The sequence below is a fragment of the Chlamydotis macqueenii genome, chromosome 28, assembly GCF_036417535.1.
Source record: "Chlamydotis macqueenii isolate bChlMac1 chromosome 28, bChlMac1.mat, whole genome shotgun sequence".
NCBI classification, from domain to species: Eukaryota; Metazoa; Chordata; class Aves; order Otidiformes; family Otididae; genus Chlamydotis; species Chlamydotis macqueenii.
Window position 1 is genome coordinate 3106746 of NC_141583.1, and position 20146 is coordinate 3126891.

At 40.7% G+C, this 20146-nt stretch overlaps 2 protein-coding genes and 1 long non-coding RNA gene across 5 annotated transcripts in view; 1 reads left to right on the plus strand and 2 right to left on the minus strand.

The window, feature by feature from the left end:
* LOC104483680 (GON-4-like protein) overlaps positions 1–20146 on the minus strand; it is a 29169-nt gene that overhangs the window by 8422 nt on the left and 601 nt on the right. Inside the window, exons 2-21 of one of the 3 annotated variants that reach the window (XM_086768464.1) lie at positions 19664–20039; positions 17561–17722; positions 16619–16815; positions 15206–15280; positions 14802–14852; positions 14324–14374; positions 13273–13368; positions 12925–13029; positions 11942–12112; positions 10926–11118; positions 10074–10175; positions 9388–9428; positions 8993–9096; positions 6513–6711; positions 5336–5422; positions 4634–4805; positions 3776–3920; positions 3439–3589; positions 2639–2755; positions 411–2135 (exon numbers count right to left, since the gene is read on the minus strand). In XM_086768464.1, the coding sequence (XP_086624590.1) occupies positions 411–2135; positions 2639–2755; positions 3439–3589; positions 3776–3920; positions 4634–4805; positions 5336–5422; positions 6513–6711; positions 8993–9096; positions 9388–9428; positions 10074–10175; positions 10926–11118; positions 11942–12112; positions 12925–13029; positions 13273–13368; positions 14324–14374; positions 14802–14852; positions 15206–15280; positions 16619–16815; positions 17561–17722; positions 19664–20039 (4320 nt within the window). Of the gene's footprint in view, positions 1–410; positions 2136–2638; positions 2756–3438; positions 3590–3775; positions 3921–4633; positions 4806–5335; positions 5423–6512; positions 6712–8992; positions 9097–9387; positions 9429–10073; positions 10176–10925; positions 11119–11941; positions 12113–12924; positions 13030–13272; positions 13369–14323; positions 14375–14801; positions 14853–15205; positions 15281–16618; positions 16816–17500; positions 17723–19663; positions 20040–20146 lie in introns of those variants that run through there. The other 2 variants (XM_086768463.1, XM_086768465.1) reach the window with 2 other exon arrangements.
* The window catches only part of KHDC4 (KH domain containing 4, pre-mRNA splicing factor), a 59633-nt gene continuing 41271 nt past the window's right edge, over positions 1785–20146 (minus strand). The window contains exon 15 of the mRNA XM_086768470.1: positions 1785–1800. The gene's annotated coding sequence lies outside the window, so the exon portion shown is untranslated. The remainder of the gene's footprint in view (positions 1801–20146) is intronic.
* On the plus strand, positions 1839–2946 carry LOC147597367 (uncharacterized). The gene is made up of 2 exons (XR_015261262.1): positions 1839–1965; positions 2680–2946. It is a non-coding gene; the product is annotated as an uncharacterized LOC147597367 (long non-coding RNA).

The following is a 20146-nucleotide window of genomic DNA, read 5'->3' on the forward strand; positions in this document are numbered from 1 at the left end:
TATCACGCACAAAATTAGATGTCAGAATCTGCCACTAAAAAAAAAGCTTTAAGTTAGATGGGATTCCTTAATGATCATCTTAGTTCTTGAGGGCTTGCTGGAATTGTGACCTGGAAAATAATTTGCACTTAAAAGTACTTCTTACTAAAGAACAGCCTCAGTCGAGGAAGTCCTTACAACTCAGCAGAATTTAAATCTGCATTTTTGCATGATATTCCTTTAGCTTGGACTTAAAATCTTCTCAGAAAAATGGGGTGTCCAATTTCTCTGTAAAATAGCACAATATCATGCTAAAATATAGTTAACAGTCCTATTGGATTCAAATTTTGATTTGCCCTGACTCCACTAGGGTGTTTCAGGACACCCATACTTGTCACTAGTAAGTTTTTTAAAGTTTTGTTTGCTTTTACCTGAAGTTCTGGCACTGAAAGAATAGATTCTTCTGAGGCTGATGACATTTCTTCATCCTCATCTTGTGTAAAGTCATCAAAATCGTCTTCTTCCTCTTCTTCTTGTCCTTCTCTCTCCCCTCCGGCTTCAGGACCAGCTGGTGTCCCAACAGACTGGCCATCTACGCTGGATGAATCCTCTGCCCTTCCTAGTGGACTACTAAATTCTGCCTCAACATCTGCTGCGTAAGAAAGATTCTTTGGAGACTCACTGCTTACTTGTGGTCCAGCAACAACACCTGTATCCATCTGCTGTTCACCACAGGGAGATGACTGCAAAGCCCGTCGTTGTTGTTCTCCCTTCTCATCACATGAAGTACACTCCTTTTTAATTTCTTTCAGGTCATTTGAACATGAACATGCAGCCTCCATGTTCAGCTCCTGGCCAAGATCCAGCATGAATTCCTCCTTCACTTCAGCACATAAAAGATCCCTCTTCTGTACTGGTTCCTTGGTAGCATCATTTGAGTCTTCAGGCTCAATTTTCACCGTTTCATCTGGATCTTCTAAATGAGGCAAAAGGTCCACAGACAAGGGCTCTGAAGCATTCTCATCTCCTTCTACCACTGTCCAGCTACAGCAGTCACTCTTATTTACCTTTTCCTGATTGTCATTATTTGAAGTGGCAGGATTTGTACTACACTCCTTGGGTGAGACAGCGGAGCATGAAACTCCAAGGGGTTCAACCTTGGGCTCCACTGTGGGATAAGTATTTTTGTTGTTTCCAGCAGGGCAGGAAGGAACCAAATTCAGCTGTTCTTCATTTTCACCAACACATGACGCAGAAAGACCAACAGGGTTAGGAGAGACTATCAGTGAAGGGATTGAAGAAGTCACTAGAGGCTGATTTAATGGACATGGGAAAGTGGATGGATTTACCAATAAGGTTGTAACTGGAATAGCCTGAGTGCCTCTACCAACTGCTGTATTTATGGGCTGAATCATATTGCAACCATTGCCTATATTAACCACTTTCACTGTGGTAGCAGGTACGGTAAGGATGACAGGAGATGGCTGAATCAAAGGTGAAGTCTTTATTAGTGGGGCAGATTTTGTCCCTTTTTTCTTTTGGTATCCCTTACGAACACAAGGTTTGCGTATTTTTGCTCCAGCCAAAACTGGCAACATCAGTTTTGGCTGAAAAGTTACTGGATTTGAGGACACCAGAGCTGGGGATACAGCAGCTGAAAAAGCTTGTCTGGCCTCTGAGTGCGAAGTGGAGAGCACATTCTGAAATTCCAAGCCATCCCCACTTCCTACCACTGCTGGAACATTCAAAGGCTGCACTCCCGGCACCGTCTGCATAACTGTAGCTGGCTGGATCAGCCGAGGAATCTGAACCATAACTTTGCTGGGAGGAGCTTCTGACTGGGACATCTTCACAGTTTTCTGGACGTTAATAGTATTGGAACTGGGCTGCAGACAAGGACTCGGTCGAATGAGGACAGGCTTCAGAGCTGAAGATCTCTGCCTCCTCCATGCTCTTCTAGAGAATCGATTGGCAAGGGGCTTTAAGGTCAGTACTAGTCCCTTTGGCATAAGTAGAGGGTATTTTTCATCACATTCTGTGTCTGAAGTTTCCTTTCCTGTCCCCAAAAAGACAGATTCTGCATCAGGTGAACCTGGCATCTCCCTGGCATCTTCTGCTAATTGCTTCAATTCCCCCTGAATGGAGGGCAAGCTTGCCTAAAATGGAACAAGAGTTTATTAGTCCAGTCCATAAGCTATTCCTGTTACCACCTTCAAATAGCACCACAGAAGGTGGCAGACAGCAACTTGCTTCTAGAGGTAAAGCATTTTTAATTTACTTTATACTACTGTACATTACTTTATATTCACAAGTTTTACTCCAAAGCCTTCAAAATAATTTCAGAGCCTGAATGACACAACAGACCCGAATTGCTTTACAAAGGTTCCTTTAGTGCGTACAAGATTTTGTGGGAAGAAAGCTTCACTGTAACCATGAAATACAACGGGCAATTAAGAGAACGGGATTTTATGGCATCTGAGTCTAATTCTTTCATCAGACACAGTCCTCTTTGACTGACTTGCAGACATGGTCACTATGCCTCCAACTTAGGCAACTCCTTGTGCAAAGCACAACTCCTTGTGCAAAGCATCTCAGAGAAAGAAATGAACCAAACAACAACAAAAAAACCCTGTGCTGGATGAAGAATGGCAATAATTACCTTTAGCCAAAACGGCAGGCGATGTTCTTCTCTCTCCACAGGCGGCTTCCACTCACTAGGCTGGATTTCCTCACAGCACTTGAACAGAATGGGCAACTGTTTTGTCTTTTTATAGTACTACGCGGAGACAGGAGACAATGCAAGACAAGGTAGTTGTGGTCAGATTACCTGTCCAATAACTGCTGGGATGTAGAATAAGGATTGTGCTCTGTCAAAGTGCTCGTGTGAGTAAAGCAATTCTTATCACTACTACTTTAATAAGGTACTACCCACAGAAGCACTAAAAAAGAATAATAAAGGCTGAACAAGAGCTCACTGTCATCTTGGTTTCTCTCGAAAGCAAGCATGAAGTTCTGGCAGATGTGCAGGCATACTTGGTTTAAGTGTTTCAGGTTTTTATTCTCTCTTCATCAGTTTCCATTAGCTTATGGGACAGGGTATCTGGCCAGATGGACCTTCAGCCTGACTGGAGGCAGTACTTTTATTTAAGCTTCACTACTCAAAGTTTATTTGTATTCATTTGTCAGGATTATTGAAGCCACAGTTGTACTGGGACTGTCTGCAAGGACTGGGCTCTAAAGAGTCAAAATAGTAATATAAGTACTTGCAAAATACAGAGCATGAGGTCCTCTTGAAGAAATACTCATTGCTTATAAAAGGATGACATTTTCTTTTAAGGAAGTGACAGCACATAAACAAAATGTCCTTGGAACAAACAGAACGTCTCTTCTTGTATAATAAACACCAACCAGACACACAAATCTGAAAAATACCAAACTATAATGTAATGCATCACTTACTCTGATGATATTATCAGGGGCTCGATTCATATTGAGATTCTTGATTCGTACTGTAAGCTGGTGGGCAGTTTTTGTTGGCAAGAGATACTTGCTGATCAAAGGCTTTGGAAACTCTGTCCCTTCAAAATGTTTCAAACCTAAAGCTAATAAACTAAAGAAGGAAAGAAGCAGCAGGGATGGGGGGAAGTTAAAAAGTCTTTTAGACAATATGACAGACTGCTATTTGGATGTGCTGTTGCACAACACACAGATATCCCAAAAGACAGCATTCTAGAAATTCCCCTTAACAAAGAAGTCTCATTTGTATGCATTTAATTCAGCAATTCTAAGCACCTACTTGTCCTCTGCCTTAGTGAAGATAATCTTGTCCCGGGGAGGGTTTGCTTTTAAGGAACATATTGGCAGTAGCTCTGGATACATGAAGACTCTCCTTGTTGCCAAAATCCACGCCACTTGCTTTGGCAAACATGGAAACTCATTGGCTGTGAAAAGAATTGACGGATAAGGACAAACGTATACATGGACAAATAATGTTTTTCACAACTGACTTCTTGAAAATGCTGTTTCTTTTACTCCCTTCACTGCAAAAAGAGAGATACTTTCTCCTTGGCTTTTAGAATTTGCATATTTCCTAGGTTTTGCACTTAAGTTTGCATCAGCAAAAGGTAAAATTACTTTCCCCTTCCATCTTATCTTTTACTCTATAATGAAAAAGCACTTGCAAAAACCTCGGTTTATTTCAAGTGAGTTCACTCTCGTAACAGAAAAATCACAAACCAAATATTCGAAACCAACAGTTTGGAGCTTTTTTTTTTTTTTAACTTAAATTCTCCAATAAAGGGAATATTTTCTTGATGTGTGCTAACCTACACATTTGGAACACTTATTTCCAGTTTCATAGTTTCCTGATGGACTCCTGCAGCTCAAAACATCATCTGCAGAACAATAAATGGCAGGACTATGATGTCAAACAAAAGTCAACAGCTCAGATAACATGCTTTACTGTGTTCCAAGTTTAAGAAACAAAAATGCAGTCAATATAGTGGATGGTTTTATCTAAAAATACTTCACAAAATTTAAAAAATAAAATTCATTCCAAACAGCAGTTCAAACCACACCTCATCTGGAGCATGCACAGCGTAAAATAAATCCCACTGTAAATTCTTTCCCACCTCTTGTCCCTTCAAATACATACCACTCTTCTTCACAGCTTTCCGAGGGCTCCAGTCAACTTGGACTTGGGCATGAAAATCTTCAATGAGTTGCAGTGCTCCCTTCAAGTTACATGGCTGAAACATTGTTTGAAACTTAGAATTGAATGATTGATGAAGGAGCGTGGAGCTTCGAGCAAAGTTACCAAGCTCGCTCTGCAAAGTCAAATACAGAAAAAGATAAAAGAACATGCCTCCAAATGGAAGGTAGAGAACAAATACATGCAATGCAGTAATGCAAAAAATAAAAGCTGGTTAAGTGGCAGGAATAGAAAAGTAGAGTGCTACAGGTCTTACTTTTAAGCATTACAAGTCTAGGACAGTCAGAGGCAAATTTTTTTTTTTTTTTTTTTTTAATTTCCCCCACATTCCAAACCTTTCAAGGTCACAGAGCGTTCACTAATTACAGAAGTGGTATTTTTTGAACTTTGTTTTCAGTATCTCCAAGAAAACTATAAAAAAAAATACAAAGACATGCTGATTCAGAGCACTGTTATTCGCCAGCATAATGTGAATTATTTTTTTAAGTACTGAGCATGCTCACAGTAGGCTAACATCATTTCCTCATTGAGTGGTAGTCTCCCTCAATTTAACAGGATCAATTAAATAAATTAAACTCTCCAAATATCTCCAGTGACCAGCAATCATTAAAATTCAAGTAGCTCTGATTTTAGACATATCCTTACCAAAAACATCCTGGTAGTACTGGCCTCTGAATTTAAAGCAGGGTTGGAACTTGCAAGAAGATGGATTTGAGTCAGAAGCTGAACATGCTTGAAGAATAAAAGCAGACAAATGCTTTTTTCAGTGTATCAGAAATCCAAGAAACTGGAAAGCATAAGTATAAAGGCACAAGAACTACCTCCCGAGCACTCCAAAAATCACATTGTGATTTCAAGAAGCCTTCTAAGCAATAGAAAACTGACGGGAAACTTTAATATCCAGTGGCAGGAAGTTTATTGCACAGATTTTGAACACATCATCTGTTTAAGTCTTAGGACAGCTTCCTAGCTTTTGTGTCAAAGTTTCATACCATAACGATCAATACAGAAAGGATATCTTTTTCTAATTAAATACTGAAGTAATTCTTCAGAATCAATGACTTCAGCTAGCAGAACTCCCCATACATGCACAAACATCATACATCTTGCTTGGCAGCTGAAAAATTTAAAAGGTAATTTACTCTACACGTCTAACACAAGATGCATTTTTCAGCTTCTGTTGGAGAGGTCTGCTCCCTTTCCTTGCTGCCACAGACCAAGACATGACACTGTACGAGGTATGCAGAATAACAAACAGCTACGCAGCAAGACTTGTATCAAGTTCACACAAAACCAGGGCACTTTGTCCTCGTGAGAGCAAGTTGATGGCAAGTTTTGAGAATAAGTCCTCTTGAACTTTGTAGGGACATGGAAAAAATTCCAAGTACAGCTTCTCGTCTATGCTGCTGACAGCTACTAAAATGTTCAAACTGAATTTCTACACAGTTTTGCATGGTGGGAGGAGGAAAAAAAGAATCCTAACTACATCAAGAGTAGTATTCTCAGAGAGTAATACAGAAGTTGATGAAAACAGAATTTTGGCAGATTACAGTCAGAATTCAAACATAGCCAAGGCAGCTATCTCACATGAGAACAATTCAGATGCCAAGAAATAAGCTCTACTTCGCACATTCAATTAAAGTTGTCTTTTGGTGTGGAATCAGGCAGGTAAACACCACCTAATAAAGCTCCAGCTTCAAATATAGCTTTTTCAACAAATTTCTTTAAGGAAGCACGACAAAGTGCTTGCTGTACCACTGGCTTTCCCCATTCCCCCAGCATACAGCAAATGTTCATCAGGTCAGACGAAACATTTTATTACCTGCTGCATTTGCTGCTGGAGTCTCTTTCTTTGTGTACTGTCCAGAACAAGGGTCTGCAGAGGTTTCTCGTTTTGAGGTTTTGATTTTTCTATCTCTTGTGGTGGCTTGATCGAGGACTTTTTCATTCTCAACTGCTCAAGCTGTTCCTTCACTGTCCGGTGTTGTTCATTCAGTAAATTGGCCAAAGGCTCTTCAAATCTGCTTGAGATCAGGCAGATCAAAATATAGTAAGTGCATGATTTAATAACCATCCACATTTATTTAGAACATTTCACTTTGTATCTGCAATGCACAGCACAAGAACTATCATCTATGTAACTATCTACCTGCTATACTACTCAACACTTTGACACTGTACTTCAACTTGAAAAAAACAGAGTTATTTATACAGTTGGCTTATATGTAATCTTTTAATCTACCACAGCACTTTCGTAGTTCTGGGATGCAATGCTTCAACTGTTTATTTCAAGGACAGTTAACAGTCTTGTCTACCATTCCCAATCATATCCTACGTATGCTCCATTCAAGTGCACAGATACTCTCAGGATCTAAGATAATCTAGATTACATTAGAACAAATCCTATTTAACTTGTTTCATCAAGCAAGGTCTGAAGTCAAGTTATCATGGGTGGCATTTTACCACAAGGGTCTCCAGAAAGATCACATGCTGACTCAAATGCTGTTACCTAAAAATAAATAAATAAATTTAAGTATTACCTAGCTATATGCAGAGTACGCTACCAGACATCTGCTGACACTATAGTATGAGCTACTCCGGTAGCAGAAAAGAGGATGTACATATTACTATCCTTTCAAAATCAGCTTCAGCTATCCCCTGCTTTATCACAGATTTTTATTTATTTTAACTACAGCAGTTAAAATTCTGATTTCTGCTACTTATCGGCTTAACTTCTGTAACAGGCCTGAAGTCAGTTACAAGTAAAGTTCTTCCACAATGCTTCTAATGCAAAGTATCATAAAAACAACAGTAAACCTATCAAATGGATATTTTACCACAAAACAACTTTAAGAATCCTGCATACAGATAAAACTGGGGAAGAAACAACTGGAAAAACTGCCCACCAATGAAAAATTAATACAACTAGCCATTATCAAAGACAAATGCTTACAAATAATAAGAAAGAGCATAAAGTTTCCTTGCTTTTAGTCTGTAGCTGGTTTAAGAATTGCTGCACTCCCCTCTGGTACTGCTCACTCCAGAGAGGGTATCAGGAAACTCCAGCCTTCATTTTAGCTCCTTTCCCAAACAGATACAGCTTGATCTTGAGCTGATCTGCCCCACAAACAAGGAGACACCATTCATACTGCAATTCACCTTTATCTAGTTTCTGTAACTGGTTAAATAGAGCGGTATTATTACCTAGGAATGCTTTAGATCCCTTCCTCTTCAAGGCACTGATTCAAGTATAACCCATACAAAAAAAAAAAATCAGAGAGCCAATTCCCAAACTTTATAGTCATTTCAGACCTAAGCCTCAGCTATCTTATGAAGTCTTTTTCCTTAGAAAAGGCCACCACTACATCCAAGCTATTTATTTAAAAGATAAGGTGACACACTAGGTTAAACCAGCTCAAGCATTTATTGTCACCAAAAAAATGCATGGGCAGTAAGTGAACTTTACCCTTCCACTTAACAATTAAAAAAAAAAAAATTTAAAAAAAAAAAAAGGAAGAAAACTATTACTTCTCTGAAATTATTTCAGAATGGTACACCCATCACCACAGCATAAAGCACAAGAATTACGAGAGCTAGAGTGGCTAGCACTTTGAGGTTGGGACCTTCTTTGCACAGGTCCTACACAACTTTGATCACATATGCAGTAACACCCTAGTATCCACTGTTTCTCCACCCATTGCTTTGAAGTGTTATCACCAGTCACGCAATATCCTACTCCACTATCGTTAGTTTAAGAGCTGAAGTAAGTGACTTAGCAGGTAGTGAAGCACTTTTCTTCAGAAGAATTAGTCTAATAAAGGGGAGATGTGTGGATGGACTTGAGAAATAAACATAATTAAAATACACAGGGACAGCATATATAGCATGGAGATTAAAGAAGCAGGAACAGAATCCTCCACTAGAGATGCTGTCTTGTTGGAATAGTTCATCAGTCTGAAGGACCTCTGCTGATTTCAACGATGATAGAGAACAGCCGGCACCAATCTTTCAGTGCATGCATTCTTGCTGTCTCTTCACGAACAGTTACACTTTCATTGTTGTAATTGTCATCTTCAGATGAATCATAATCAGTAAAGTCAAACGTGGCAGACAGAAAAAAGAGAGTTAAGTTCAATCTCATAAACAAAAACGGCTCATAGCTTTCAAGACAGTGGCCTGCGCTGAAAAGGCATTATCTCTTTGGTGGGTGGCATAGTACAGCTGCAGGTAACCACAGGCTTTTTATCATAATGAAATTATTCCTACTTTCTTAATTTTACAACCATAACCAAATGATCCTACCTAAGCGCCTGCGGTGTATTAAAATTTGGTCGTGACTCTGTAACATTATCTTCATCTTCTGGACCTTCATCTTCCATGTTTGAGAAACCCATCTCGTCCTGAAACTGACAACAAATGTGCAGCAACAGTCAGGAACAGAAAGCTCAGGCAGTACCTTTACAAGCAACTGTCTTTAGCTAATAAAGCTCATGATGATCGTCTTAACATAGACATTCATCTCTGCAGAGACTTAAGGAAGTTCCTTTGCAAGGCTAAAAACTACACTTTTATGGCAGGGCCCTCTGCACACAAGTCAGCACTACGCATCTTATGGAAACCATCCCTTTATGGCTTTAGAGATTTCATGTCAGATCTGAGAAAGACCTGTTCTTTCTTATACCCAATTTATCACTTACTGTCTCAAACAGCTCCTCCATCAGTTCATTAACTTCCTTTTCTGCAAGTAAAATTAAAAAGAAGTATGAAGACTCCTTCTCCAAAAAACACTTAGCAATTCTATCATAATATCAAATCATTTAAGGAATCTCTCTTGCAAAGGGAAACCCAAGAAGGAAATGCCCCTGATATTATATCCCTTTTTAATGATGGGTACCAAAAAACTTCAGCTGAGATTGTTCTGATTCAAAAATATCATACAAAAATGAAGTTTTCAAATTAAATTTAAAGTTACATTAACCTGTAATAAGATCTAAAACAAGTGTGCTTTATTGAGAAGATGAAAAGTGATATGTTTCTAAAACTAATTTGAACATTATAAGGACTTGGAGAAAACATAATTACACTCTAGTCATAAGGCAAGCATTCAATTCTGAATTGGTTGGAGCTTTATGAAAGACTGTACTATCACATTAAGTATTATTCTTCAGTCTTTGCAATGGATTAAAGTTGCATCTGATAGCACAGCAGCTCTGGCTAGATCCTTCCATGTATTCACAGAAAGCCAGCTTTGCATAGTAAATAGGCAGGTTTTGTTTTTTTTTTAATTAGCCTACACTGCAAAATCTTTGCAGCAAAATACTTGCTTTTTGAAATGAATTACTAATCCTAACAAGAAAGGAGGTGAGATTCCCAAAGGACTTACTGGTAATTCTCACAGCACGATCATTTCTGAAGTCTTCTGTATCTGGTTCATCCAGATCTTCCAGGAAATTGTACTCAGGGTCATCATCATCATCTGCTTCATCTAATAAGAAGCGTGTTTTGAAATGTTACGACCCTGTCTCAAGATCAATCAGTTGCCAGGAGCAGAAGCACTTCATTTACTGCCTGATCAGGCACAAAGAGGGCTAGGATTACTGCTTGAAGTTAACCGTATGTTCCTTTTTAAGGAAGCAGTATCAAGCCCATCCTCTTTTCAAACTTAGCTACTAGCATCCTTATTTGTAGACATTCCCATTTAGACAAGCTGGATGTATTCTCTGTTACCAGAGTTTCAGCTAAACTTAGAAAGAGTGAAGTGTGTTTTATATTCAATTTGCACAAGTGTAAGCAACTGGTAAATTCAGGACAAAAGGAAGTCAAGCCCCAAAGCCTGTTCTTCTTTCTTCTCGAAGAACAAAAATAGTTGTTTCTACCGAAACAAGTCATGTCCCTCACAAGACACACTCAAATAGATTCAAATATATCAATGCTGCCAGCTTCATGACACAACACAATGGACTAAGGGCTGAAAAACAAAACTTTCCTTTATGGCTGCCAGTTACTGCATGCGCTAGCTAATAAATATTTACAGTGAGACACCTGACGTTTAAAAACTCTCATAAATGTCCGTGGAGAAGATAAGGAAAGCTGATGGCATGCAAAACACATGCAGACTACTAAACAGGCTAATGGCTGCAGCCAAGAACATCATGTATAAACAGAAAGAAAAAGTCCCAAGCTTTCAATGTAAACCCCAATTCCAGCGTACAACAACAAAACATCTGTCAAATACCTTCATTCTCCATATCATCGTTCATGAGTCCACCAAGCCACCTTTTCCACTCTTCATCATCTGCAGTATTGGGATCATACATATCAGGAGTGATATCTGGGGCTCGGAGCTCAGCCTCCAGCTGACCAAGAGGAACATCCTTCAGTGGTCTCTTAGATCGGGTTCGGAAGGCAATGAGGCTGTCTTCCAGAGACTGAAAGGTGAAGGAAAAGCACAACGGAATAACAACGTCTCTGCTTTTCTCAGTTTCTCCGGCAGGAAGGTTTTCAGCCCAGTCAAAAAAGTCCAATACCAGAAGATCTTACATTCCTCCCACAAAGAATCATTTACTTCAGTAGTCCAAGAAAGCTAAACATTCATTACTCTCACTATTAAACTGTTATTGTTTATAAATATAGTATCGTTAATTTATCTCATGCTAAACTCTTATCTGCTACCAAGGAAGCAATCTCCACTCACAATATTTGATTCTCTCACATTATGTTTTATTCTGTTTGCCCTCTTCACTATCTGAAATTCATCTTGAGCAGCAGCACAGGGCTGTCTCTTCATGACTCCTCATCCTTGCAGAGTAACACAGATCAGAATATTTTTCTCATTATTAATAACAATTAATTAAAACCAAGCTTCCTCAGGTGTTAATAGCATACTTGCCTACAAAACACAATTAAGCTGACAGAATATCTTTTAACAGGAAAACTATTTTCATTAGTTATGTAAATTCCATAGAATTACATTAACATTACATTAATGGCAGTCAGAGACTTATGAGCATAAACAGAAAGTGTAGTTACAATACAAGAAACTAAAAGTATCACTAACAACACTTTACTAACAGCTCTATTCTCTCATAGAGCTAGTGTCCTACTATAAAGATTCAACTTATTATTTAAAGTTACAAAAGAAGAGTAGAATGCAGCACAAGTAATAACAGAGAACACCAGAAAGTTACTTCCTTTCTAACAAATTTTACTCAAACTAAAAAGACACTATTATAGCCTCCCAAAAACCAGTACCTGGTAAGAATCCATGCATACTGGGCTTGAAGCCAATTCTTCATCCACTGCATGCAGCTTCTCCATGAACATGCTGTCTTTGTTTTGCTTTGGTTTTGGAGGCGGTGGAGGCCCCATAGGAACTACTTCAGCACTAATATGTCTAACAACAGGTGTAGTAACCTTCTCCACCTAATTAAAAAGGCCTTTGTGTTAAAAGGTTTTATTTAGAACATAAATTTCAAAGGACAGAATAAGTCTTTTTTTTCCTGCTTGACCAGACTATCACAATAGAAATAAGAGAAATGCTTCACAGAAGCAAACGGATTCTTCATATTACACTCACTTTGATTTTCAGAAAGAATAAATGAATTCACTAAGACTTGCAGGAAAGGAGACATCTGGAAGATTTGAGTATCAGTCTTTAACATTGCTAGAGCTGATAAACCTGAACAGTAGTTGTGGCACACTCCTAACCCTCTCAAAAACAGAGCAGAATGTGGAAATATCAATACATCATTGCTCCTTCTCTGATTGCAGTGTCAGTGGTCAGTTCTCACAGTTGCTTTCCCATTCTTGTCTGCTGATACTCAGCTCTTATCACACTGTTCATACACCTACTGATTTGACAGTGCATACAGTCACCACAAATACCTTTTCTCAAAATCACTTTCTCCTCCTAAGCCAAGCATAGGAAGCAATTCTCCTGCATTCCTCACAAAAATAATTAGAGAAATAATCATTATCTGAAGAAGAGCTGATTATTTCCATTGCCAGTGGTTTTTAAAGTACTTGTGTTTATTTGAGACTAAGCTCTTTCTGCAAGGGTTACACTTCACTGCTTATGTAGGAATCATTGCAGTGGGACCCCAAAGCCACATAGCACCTGTAACGTCACCACAGCTTTAAGCAACAATATATATTTTTGCTTTTGCATTAATAATTTAGGAATAATGACTGCAAGTTGTTTCTAAAAAAAAGCAAAAACTCTCTTGCAAGTTTACCTCGCAGAGTGCCCCTCCCTCTTCCTCAGATGATCGCCTTGTCCTAGATCGTTTTGCTCCCCGAGGAGAAGAAGCAGTGCTTTCCACATCACTTTCCAGTAAGCTCTACAGTGCAAAAGATACAGGATGCAACCAAACAATCATGCCACAATCAAATACTGCTTCAACTAATATTCTGAAGACCCTTTTTTAGCCAAATGAATAATATAGCACTGAAGAAAGATTACTAGAAGGTCTGGGATGACTTACAAGTTTTCATGTGTCAAAATAAAGAGAGCATTCTGCCGACTCAAACATGCAGACAACTCCATGCTGAACAATACAGATCTTTGTACAAGTTGCATTTACCTCTTCTGCAGTCTCATCCTCATCCTCATCCTCAGGCTGGTATTCTTCATCAGATGAATCATCTTCCTCAAGAGGAATGTCCACAAACTGAGGAGGCTGCAACAGAACAGAAGAAAGGTGACAACTTTTTAGAGGCAAGATAAAAGAGCTGCACTCTAATGGTGCACTATCAGATCAAAGACTTCTAACTGAGGAAATGCTCTGAATCTCAGAAAGGAAGATTACTGAAAAGGCTGAAGAAAAAAAAAAAATTACTAAAGTAAGATTGGTAAAGTTAGTCGTTTGAAAAGGTGCAAGAATGGGCATAAATCACAGAATCATAAAATCGTTAGGGTTGGAAAGGGAGCATTAAAGCCCACCCAGGAAAGGGAGCATTAAAGCCCACCCAATCCAAACCCCCTGCAAGGAGCAGGGACACATTCAAGCAGATGAGGTTGCTCAGAGCCCTGTCCAACCTGGCCTTGGATGTTTCCAGGGAAGGGGCATCCACTGCCTCTCTGGGCAACCTGGGCCAATGTCCCACCACCCTCAGTATAAAAAAAGTCTTCCTTAATGATTTAGCATTTATAGGACGGAAACACTGCATGAGCAGACACTATCTTGAAGACATGTTTCTAGTACTTGAATGACCATTCACTCCTGCTACACTGCTGAATCCTGCCTACACTTAGATAACAAATCTTTTGGAGCAGGTAGAGCTCGGGAAAAAAAGAAAAAAATTGAGATCCAGGCCACAGGTCCAGGCAGTCCTACAGTGTATAAAACAGGCCCATGGAGGAGCACCTCGCAGCATGAGGTCTGGCCAGTGGCATTCACTATCAGGAGTTTTATCCAGGTAGAGGCTCCTGCAGCACCAACACGGGAAGCTTTTGGGCCCTCTGTGCACCTGCTCCTATGTTAACTGCCTTCTCCTGCCTTGAGTACCCTGTTTGCAATGCTCCTGGGCACCAAGATCCCAGCATGCTAGACACGAGTCCACCCCAACCCTCCAAAAGATTCCTTGCTCAGCAAGCTGGTATGGTCTCCAGTTTCCCAGCAATAGTTCCCTTACCTTCAGCTCATTTGCCTTCTTAATTGGAGAAATATTCCATGTTGGAATCACCTGAAGACAGCAAAAACACTTTAACCGACTCTGAAAAGCACAGTGTGACAGTGTGGCACGGCTTAGACAATCTATTAAATTAAATGAGTACTTGAGCTTGAGGCCTTGTTCTCCAAAGTAGCCAAGGGGAAAAAAAAAAAAAAAAAAAAAAAAGAAGACTTCAAACAAAGGCTTTCTAAACTGCTCACGTGATCTCTACAAGCAATAACTTCAGTACAATGGATACTGCCAGTTCACTGCATTTTCTAACTCTGACCTGGTTTTACCCTGCTTATCTAAAATGAATCATTTTTTACCTTGTTTCATTTTTTTCATTTTAAGAATAAAACCCATAAAAGCATACTTTACACTTCTTTTAGAAGACCCACCAATCAAAACCATTCAAGTACAGGGAGGGTGCAATAATAAAAGCAGATGATGTACTTACCACTCCTTTCTCTACAACTTCCTTCAGTTTGGAACGAGTCATTTTGGGCTCCTGAGAGTTTAAAACAAGACAATAGCAACCTATTCAGCTATTTTCCTTAACTGAAAACTTTTCCCCAGCAACTCTTGACTACAAGACTTTTCTTTTTTGAAATTCATTATCTGTTAGACATGATCAAAGTAACATCAAAAATACCCTCTCATAATTCTGTTTCACAATTCACACTCATATACAGACACTACTCACTTCATCCAGTAGCAAATCTGGTAATTAAAAGTAAATTATGGTATTACCTATTCTACCTAGTCTCTCCATACCACATCATGGACCAAGAAGATAGACTAGTGAACATATAATGCATTTGGAACAACTGAAAAACCAAATGGAACAAGCTTTTTACTTACAAACAAAGGTATATCTTCTGTCTCACTGATGGCTGCTTTCATCATGGCAACCACATGCTCGTTTGTGATCACTTCCTACAGAACACACAAAGAAATATCCTTTATATTCTGTTTGTTAAAAAGAAATAGACTTCAGGTTAAAATAAGCTAGTTGGAAACACAATGTAGAAACATTCAGTGTACAGTATACTTTATAATTATACTATAATAAAAAAGATTGTTCAGTGACTGGACAAGAAGATACAAAGTAAGCACTGCAGCAATAAAAACATTTGCACCACGTTCTCTGTGAATGTTCTGTGAACTAAATTTCCAGCAGAAGGAAAGAAAATTGCTGAAACAAAAGCTGACACCAGTTTCTCTTCCCTCCTGCCACGTAATCAGTAAAATGTGAGAAACGCTGCTATGAAGCTGTAACAGAAAACTTAAATCTTTAAGCACCCATAGGCTTCAAAATAGTAAGGGTCTAATTCCCTAGAGAAAGTACATAATAATCTACTCTTTGAAACATTGTGCTACATTATTTCAGGTAACATGGTATATATTTAAAAGAAATAGAGGAAGGCAGAAGAGATCCAGCATCCGTGACTACATTTTCTGAATCCATAAGGTTCCAGGGAAGGTAGGTGACTGAGATATTTACAGCCCTTCCACAGTGCCATATGACAAAGAAAGGCATTAATTTATGGCACTTGCACAAAATCAGCTAGTGAATCTGCCCCAAAAAAATCATGGCAGTCTCCAGTTTGTTTGCCACAAGGATGGCACAAAGCAAAAATGTCTGAGATCATCCAGATTAGAATAACACTAGCTGCAGAGGGAAGCACAGTTTTTGGTCCAGTGGGAAAATATTGTTACCCAGATCCTGCTCATGGGATAAACTGAAATCTGCACCTAACATAGGTGTAGAATTAGTTTCCCTACACAGCTGTGATAGCACAGATATTCTTGCAGTTCCTTTCTAACTGGAAGTTGTGTGATGGAGTCATTAACTAAGAGTAATGCATTTCTGTCAGCACCACTAAAATTCCATCAGGATTTTATCATGAAACAGTTCACCCAAAACAAGAAACAGGGAATTTGCAGTCTACATCTCCTCACCTGGAACAAGAAGTATGCACTTTAGTTCAAGTACTCCTGCAACTGCTATTATGGTACAGTAAAACAGACCCATTCACGCTTGTAAATAAATGGAAGTCAGGGAACAGTACCTAATAACAAAGCAAGGTCCAAGTAACTTACACGTACGCCACTTGATTCTCTCTTAATAGCTTTTTATAGGAGAGATTAGGACATCAGTGCCTACCATCATGAAATCAAGAGCTACCATTAGTACTATACTCAAATCTAGACTGCACTTTCTTAAAAAGTTGGGCAACTCTCCGTTCCCTGTCACAGTCCCACCACACTCACATGCAGGATGTTTCGCACATTGACAACTGTCAGGTTATGTTGTTTAGCTCCATCTTCTAAGGTGCGATCAAGCGTATCATCTAGCTTGATGTCACAAGACAAAGGTCCCTCCTCTTCTTGACTTTTCCCTTCTCTTTTCCGTTTGGTTGCCTTCCTCCTCCTCTTTCTTCTCTCAATATCCTCTCCATCTTGCTCCTCTAAAAATTAATACAAACAGAATATAAAAATTCAGACACTTCACATCCAGCACATTCTGACAGTATGCATTTAAAAAAAAGCTAGAATTCTGCAGATACTGAAATGGCAGCAGCTTTCCAGCAGCTGATAAGGAGATGACCCAAATGGAAACAGCCATAAGAACCAGAAAGAATCTTTTGACTAACAGATTCAAATTCTGCAGGACCCGAGTGGGTCACGTCAGTCAAGCAAATAAAGGTTATGCATTTACCATCTCTACCAGACTGCTTTTACATAATGGCCCCAGCATCCTTTTTAGGCCTTTCCCAGAAGGAGGTGCTTTAAGCATACCATCAAGATTAAAACAATTGCAAAATTCCAGGCATTATACAGGAAGAGCAGGTTACAGTTTCTGAGACTCAAAACTGATTCCCAAGTGGCACTGTTTTGCTGAGTCAGGGAAACGAAAGACTTGTAACTTCCTCTGAAGGAAAACAGCATTTATAGTAACCAAAAATTGCAGAGATCAGCTCCAGCAAGTTTCACTTGGATACCTGTAGTTTATTTAGCCACCGAATTACAGAGCACAGGATGAAAACTTCAAAAAATGTTGCACGTAAGCAGTCCCTGCCATGGTACACACAATTCCAGAGTTCTGCGTCTACTGTATTCAAGTCACAGGTCTGTTCCTTGCACAAAGCTTACCCAACGGAATAAACAGCCCCAAATCCTCATTTTCCTCATCAGTCTGCTGGGGCCACTCACCAACTCTGGTGTTCTTCAGTGGCTTCATCATGGTAGGATTTCTAACAGCCAGCTGCAAAGAACTTCTCCCTGGAGACTCCTGCACTGCAGACTGGTTTTCAGTCAGATACAGATCTCTCTGCGAATTCAATTCCACCTCTGTATACAGCTTAGGCGTTTTCCCTGTAAAGAGCAGACACTAAGTTGTAGTCAGATATGCCATACGGACGCAGCTGAGCAAGGTTAAGAGGCTGCTGCAATTACAAAAGCTTATCATTACCCATTCAAATCTGTTAAATCAACTGCACAAGTCTAAACCTAGCCCGTGGAAACGATCAATATTCCGAACACTGCAGCAGCAGCCCCATCCTGCTGGAAACAAATCCAGGTGAAAAGATCCCCACCTCCAGCTATTTTAGTCTTGCCCCCTCCACTACTAGTTTTGCACAGCTACGCTCAAAACCATTCTTGACAATTGATCCAATCACAAAAACCGGATGATTTGTTTAAAACATGGTTGTACTCCCTGCTGCACAGATGCAAGCACAACAACAGAAACCAACAGCTAGGCACAGGCACTCCTTTCACCCAGACAGGTTAGAACAGCACAGCTGACTGCAACTTTAGGATGCAGTTTAAAACCACACTAGTGCTGAGAGGGGTGGCCACATACCCTTCCTGCGCAGTCCTAGAAGTTACACAGGCCTAGAAAACAACTGTGAACTCATCACTGTTCCACTCCCTTTTCTCCTGACACAGAATCAGCTTTCAGTCAAATCAGTGAGCTAATCACAGCAGCACAAGAAGCAGAGACAGCACTTTTCACAAGAAAACGAGGAAGCACTGTCTCTTTTTGCTGCAGCCTGTAGTTAGATGGGCTTCCAGTGATTAAAAAACAGCTAAAACCTGAAGTTTCACAAACACCTTAAGCCACTACGAAAACAGCTCCCCAACATCGCAGCAGCTGGCACAGCTATTTGTGTCGATCAGGCAGTTGATCCAGAGGGAGAGGAAAAAACAACAGCCCCACACTTCCCACATACACCCCTGCTTTTTTTTTTTTCCAGATCGATTCTCCAGTCTCACTGAGTTCAGAGACAAAGATGTATACCAGGAAAAAAAAAGAATAGGATGGGCAACTTGAGGAAACAGAGAACAACCACTTCTTTCAGTAGACTTAAAGATGACTGGAGATACAAAATGACTTCACTTTAATCGTGAATACCTCTTCTCTCCCTCACAAGCTCACACACCACACTTTCACCTAAGAGCAAGCAAAGTTCACCAGGGCTTTTTACACAAGCTTCCAAAATACTTACGCCCCACAACAAATTTGTAACTTGATCTTAGCACAAGTTCTACTTGTGTTAATTCCTGTAAAGGATCACAGTAGAGCCCCATACAAGTGCCCCTCTAGACTATTTTTCCAAATGCTTGAAAAAATTATCTTCTGAGAAGGAAAGCAAACGTGGACAAAAAAAAACCTCTGAAAAGCAGTATTTTTGGAAGCAGCAGCTTGCACTTTTGCCAGTCTCAGAACTAGCCAAACATTTATTTTTAAAAACTAAATGCAAGGTCACTGTTTCAAACCGAGGCCTGGATTTACAAAGATGTCTCTAAAAAGTAGCTAAAAGTAGCATATCTTGTACCATGTAAAACCTGTGGAAACTCGTCTATGAAAGTTATTGTTAGGACTGATCCCTATTACAGTCCACCAAAGATTAAACACAGCGGTAAGACCGGAAAAATGCACACAAGTTTGTAAAATTGCGTATTTTAGACTGGAAATTTGACAAAAAGCAACTTCTAAAGAGCCTGGTGCTCTGCAGCACTAGAGGCAAGCAACTTTAGTTCTCTGATAGTTTTCAAATGTTTTAAAGAAGGAAACCCTCCCAAACTTTGAAAACGGGATGCCTGCTAGCCTGTACTATATCAGATAAGAAAAAAAACCCCACGAAAACAAGCGAGCACGCCGAGGAGCAGCGTTACCTCCGCACGCCTGTGGCTGACCTCGGCGGCGCACAGAGGCCGGGCCGGCAGAAGCTGGGGCGGCAGTCGGGGTGAGGGGAACCACCGACCACGGCCCCCGCCCCGCACAGCGCGACGGGCAGCGCCCGCGCTCACCTTCTGCCACGGCCTCGGGATTCCCCAAGCCCTCGGGGAGCTGAGTGGCGGCGCGAGCCTCCTCTGCGCCCGGCGCTTCTTGACCGGTCGGGGCCGCCCTGGCCGGGGGCCTCTTCCCGCCCTTCAGCGCGGCCTCCCCGGGTCCCCTCCAGACGCTCGGCCCGGAGAAGGGCGGTCCGCCCGCTCGGGCCGCCGACGCGAGCTTGACGGAACAGCCGCCATCGGCAGCGCCCGCCGAGAAGGAGCCGCCGGCGCCGGGCCGTTCCCCGTCCTCCCCGGCGCCGCCGCGCTCCCGCGAGCTCTGCGGCCCCGCCACAGCCGCTCTCCTCTTCTTGCAGGGAAGCATCTTCAGCGACAATGACATGCTGGCGCCCACCTAGAAGACAGGAAAGCGGCTGGCGGCAACCGCCTTGACCCGGGCCGGGCCGGCCCCGCCGCGCCGTCCCGTCCCGCTCCGCTCCCTCCGCAGGAAGCGGAAGCGCC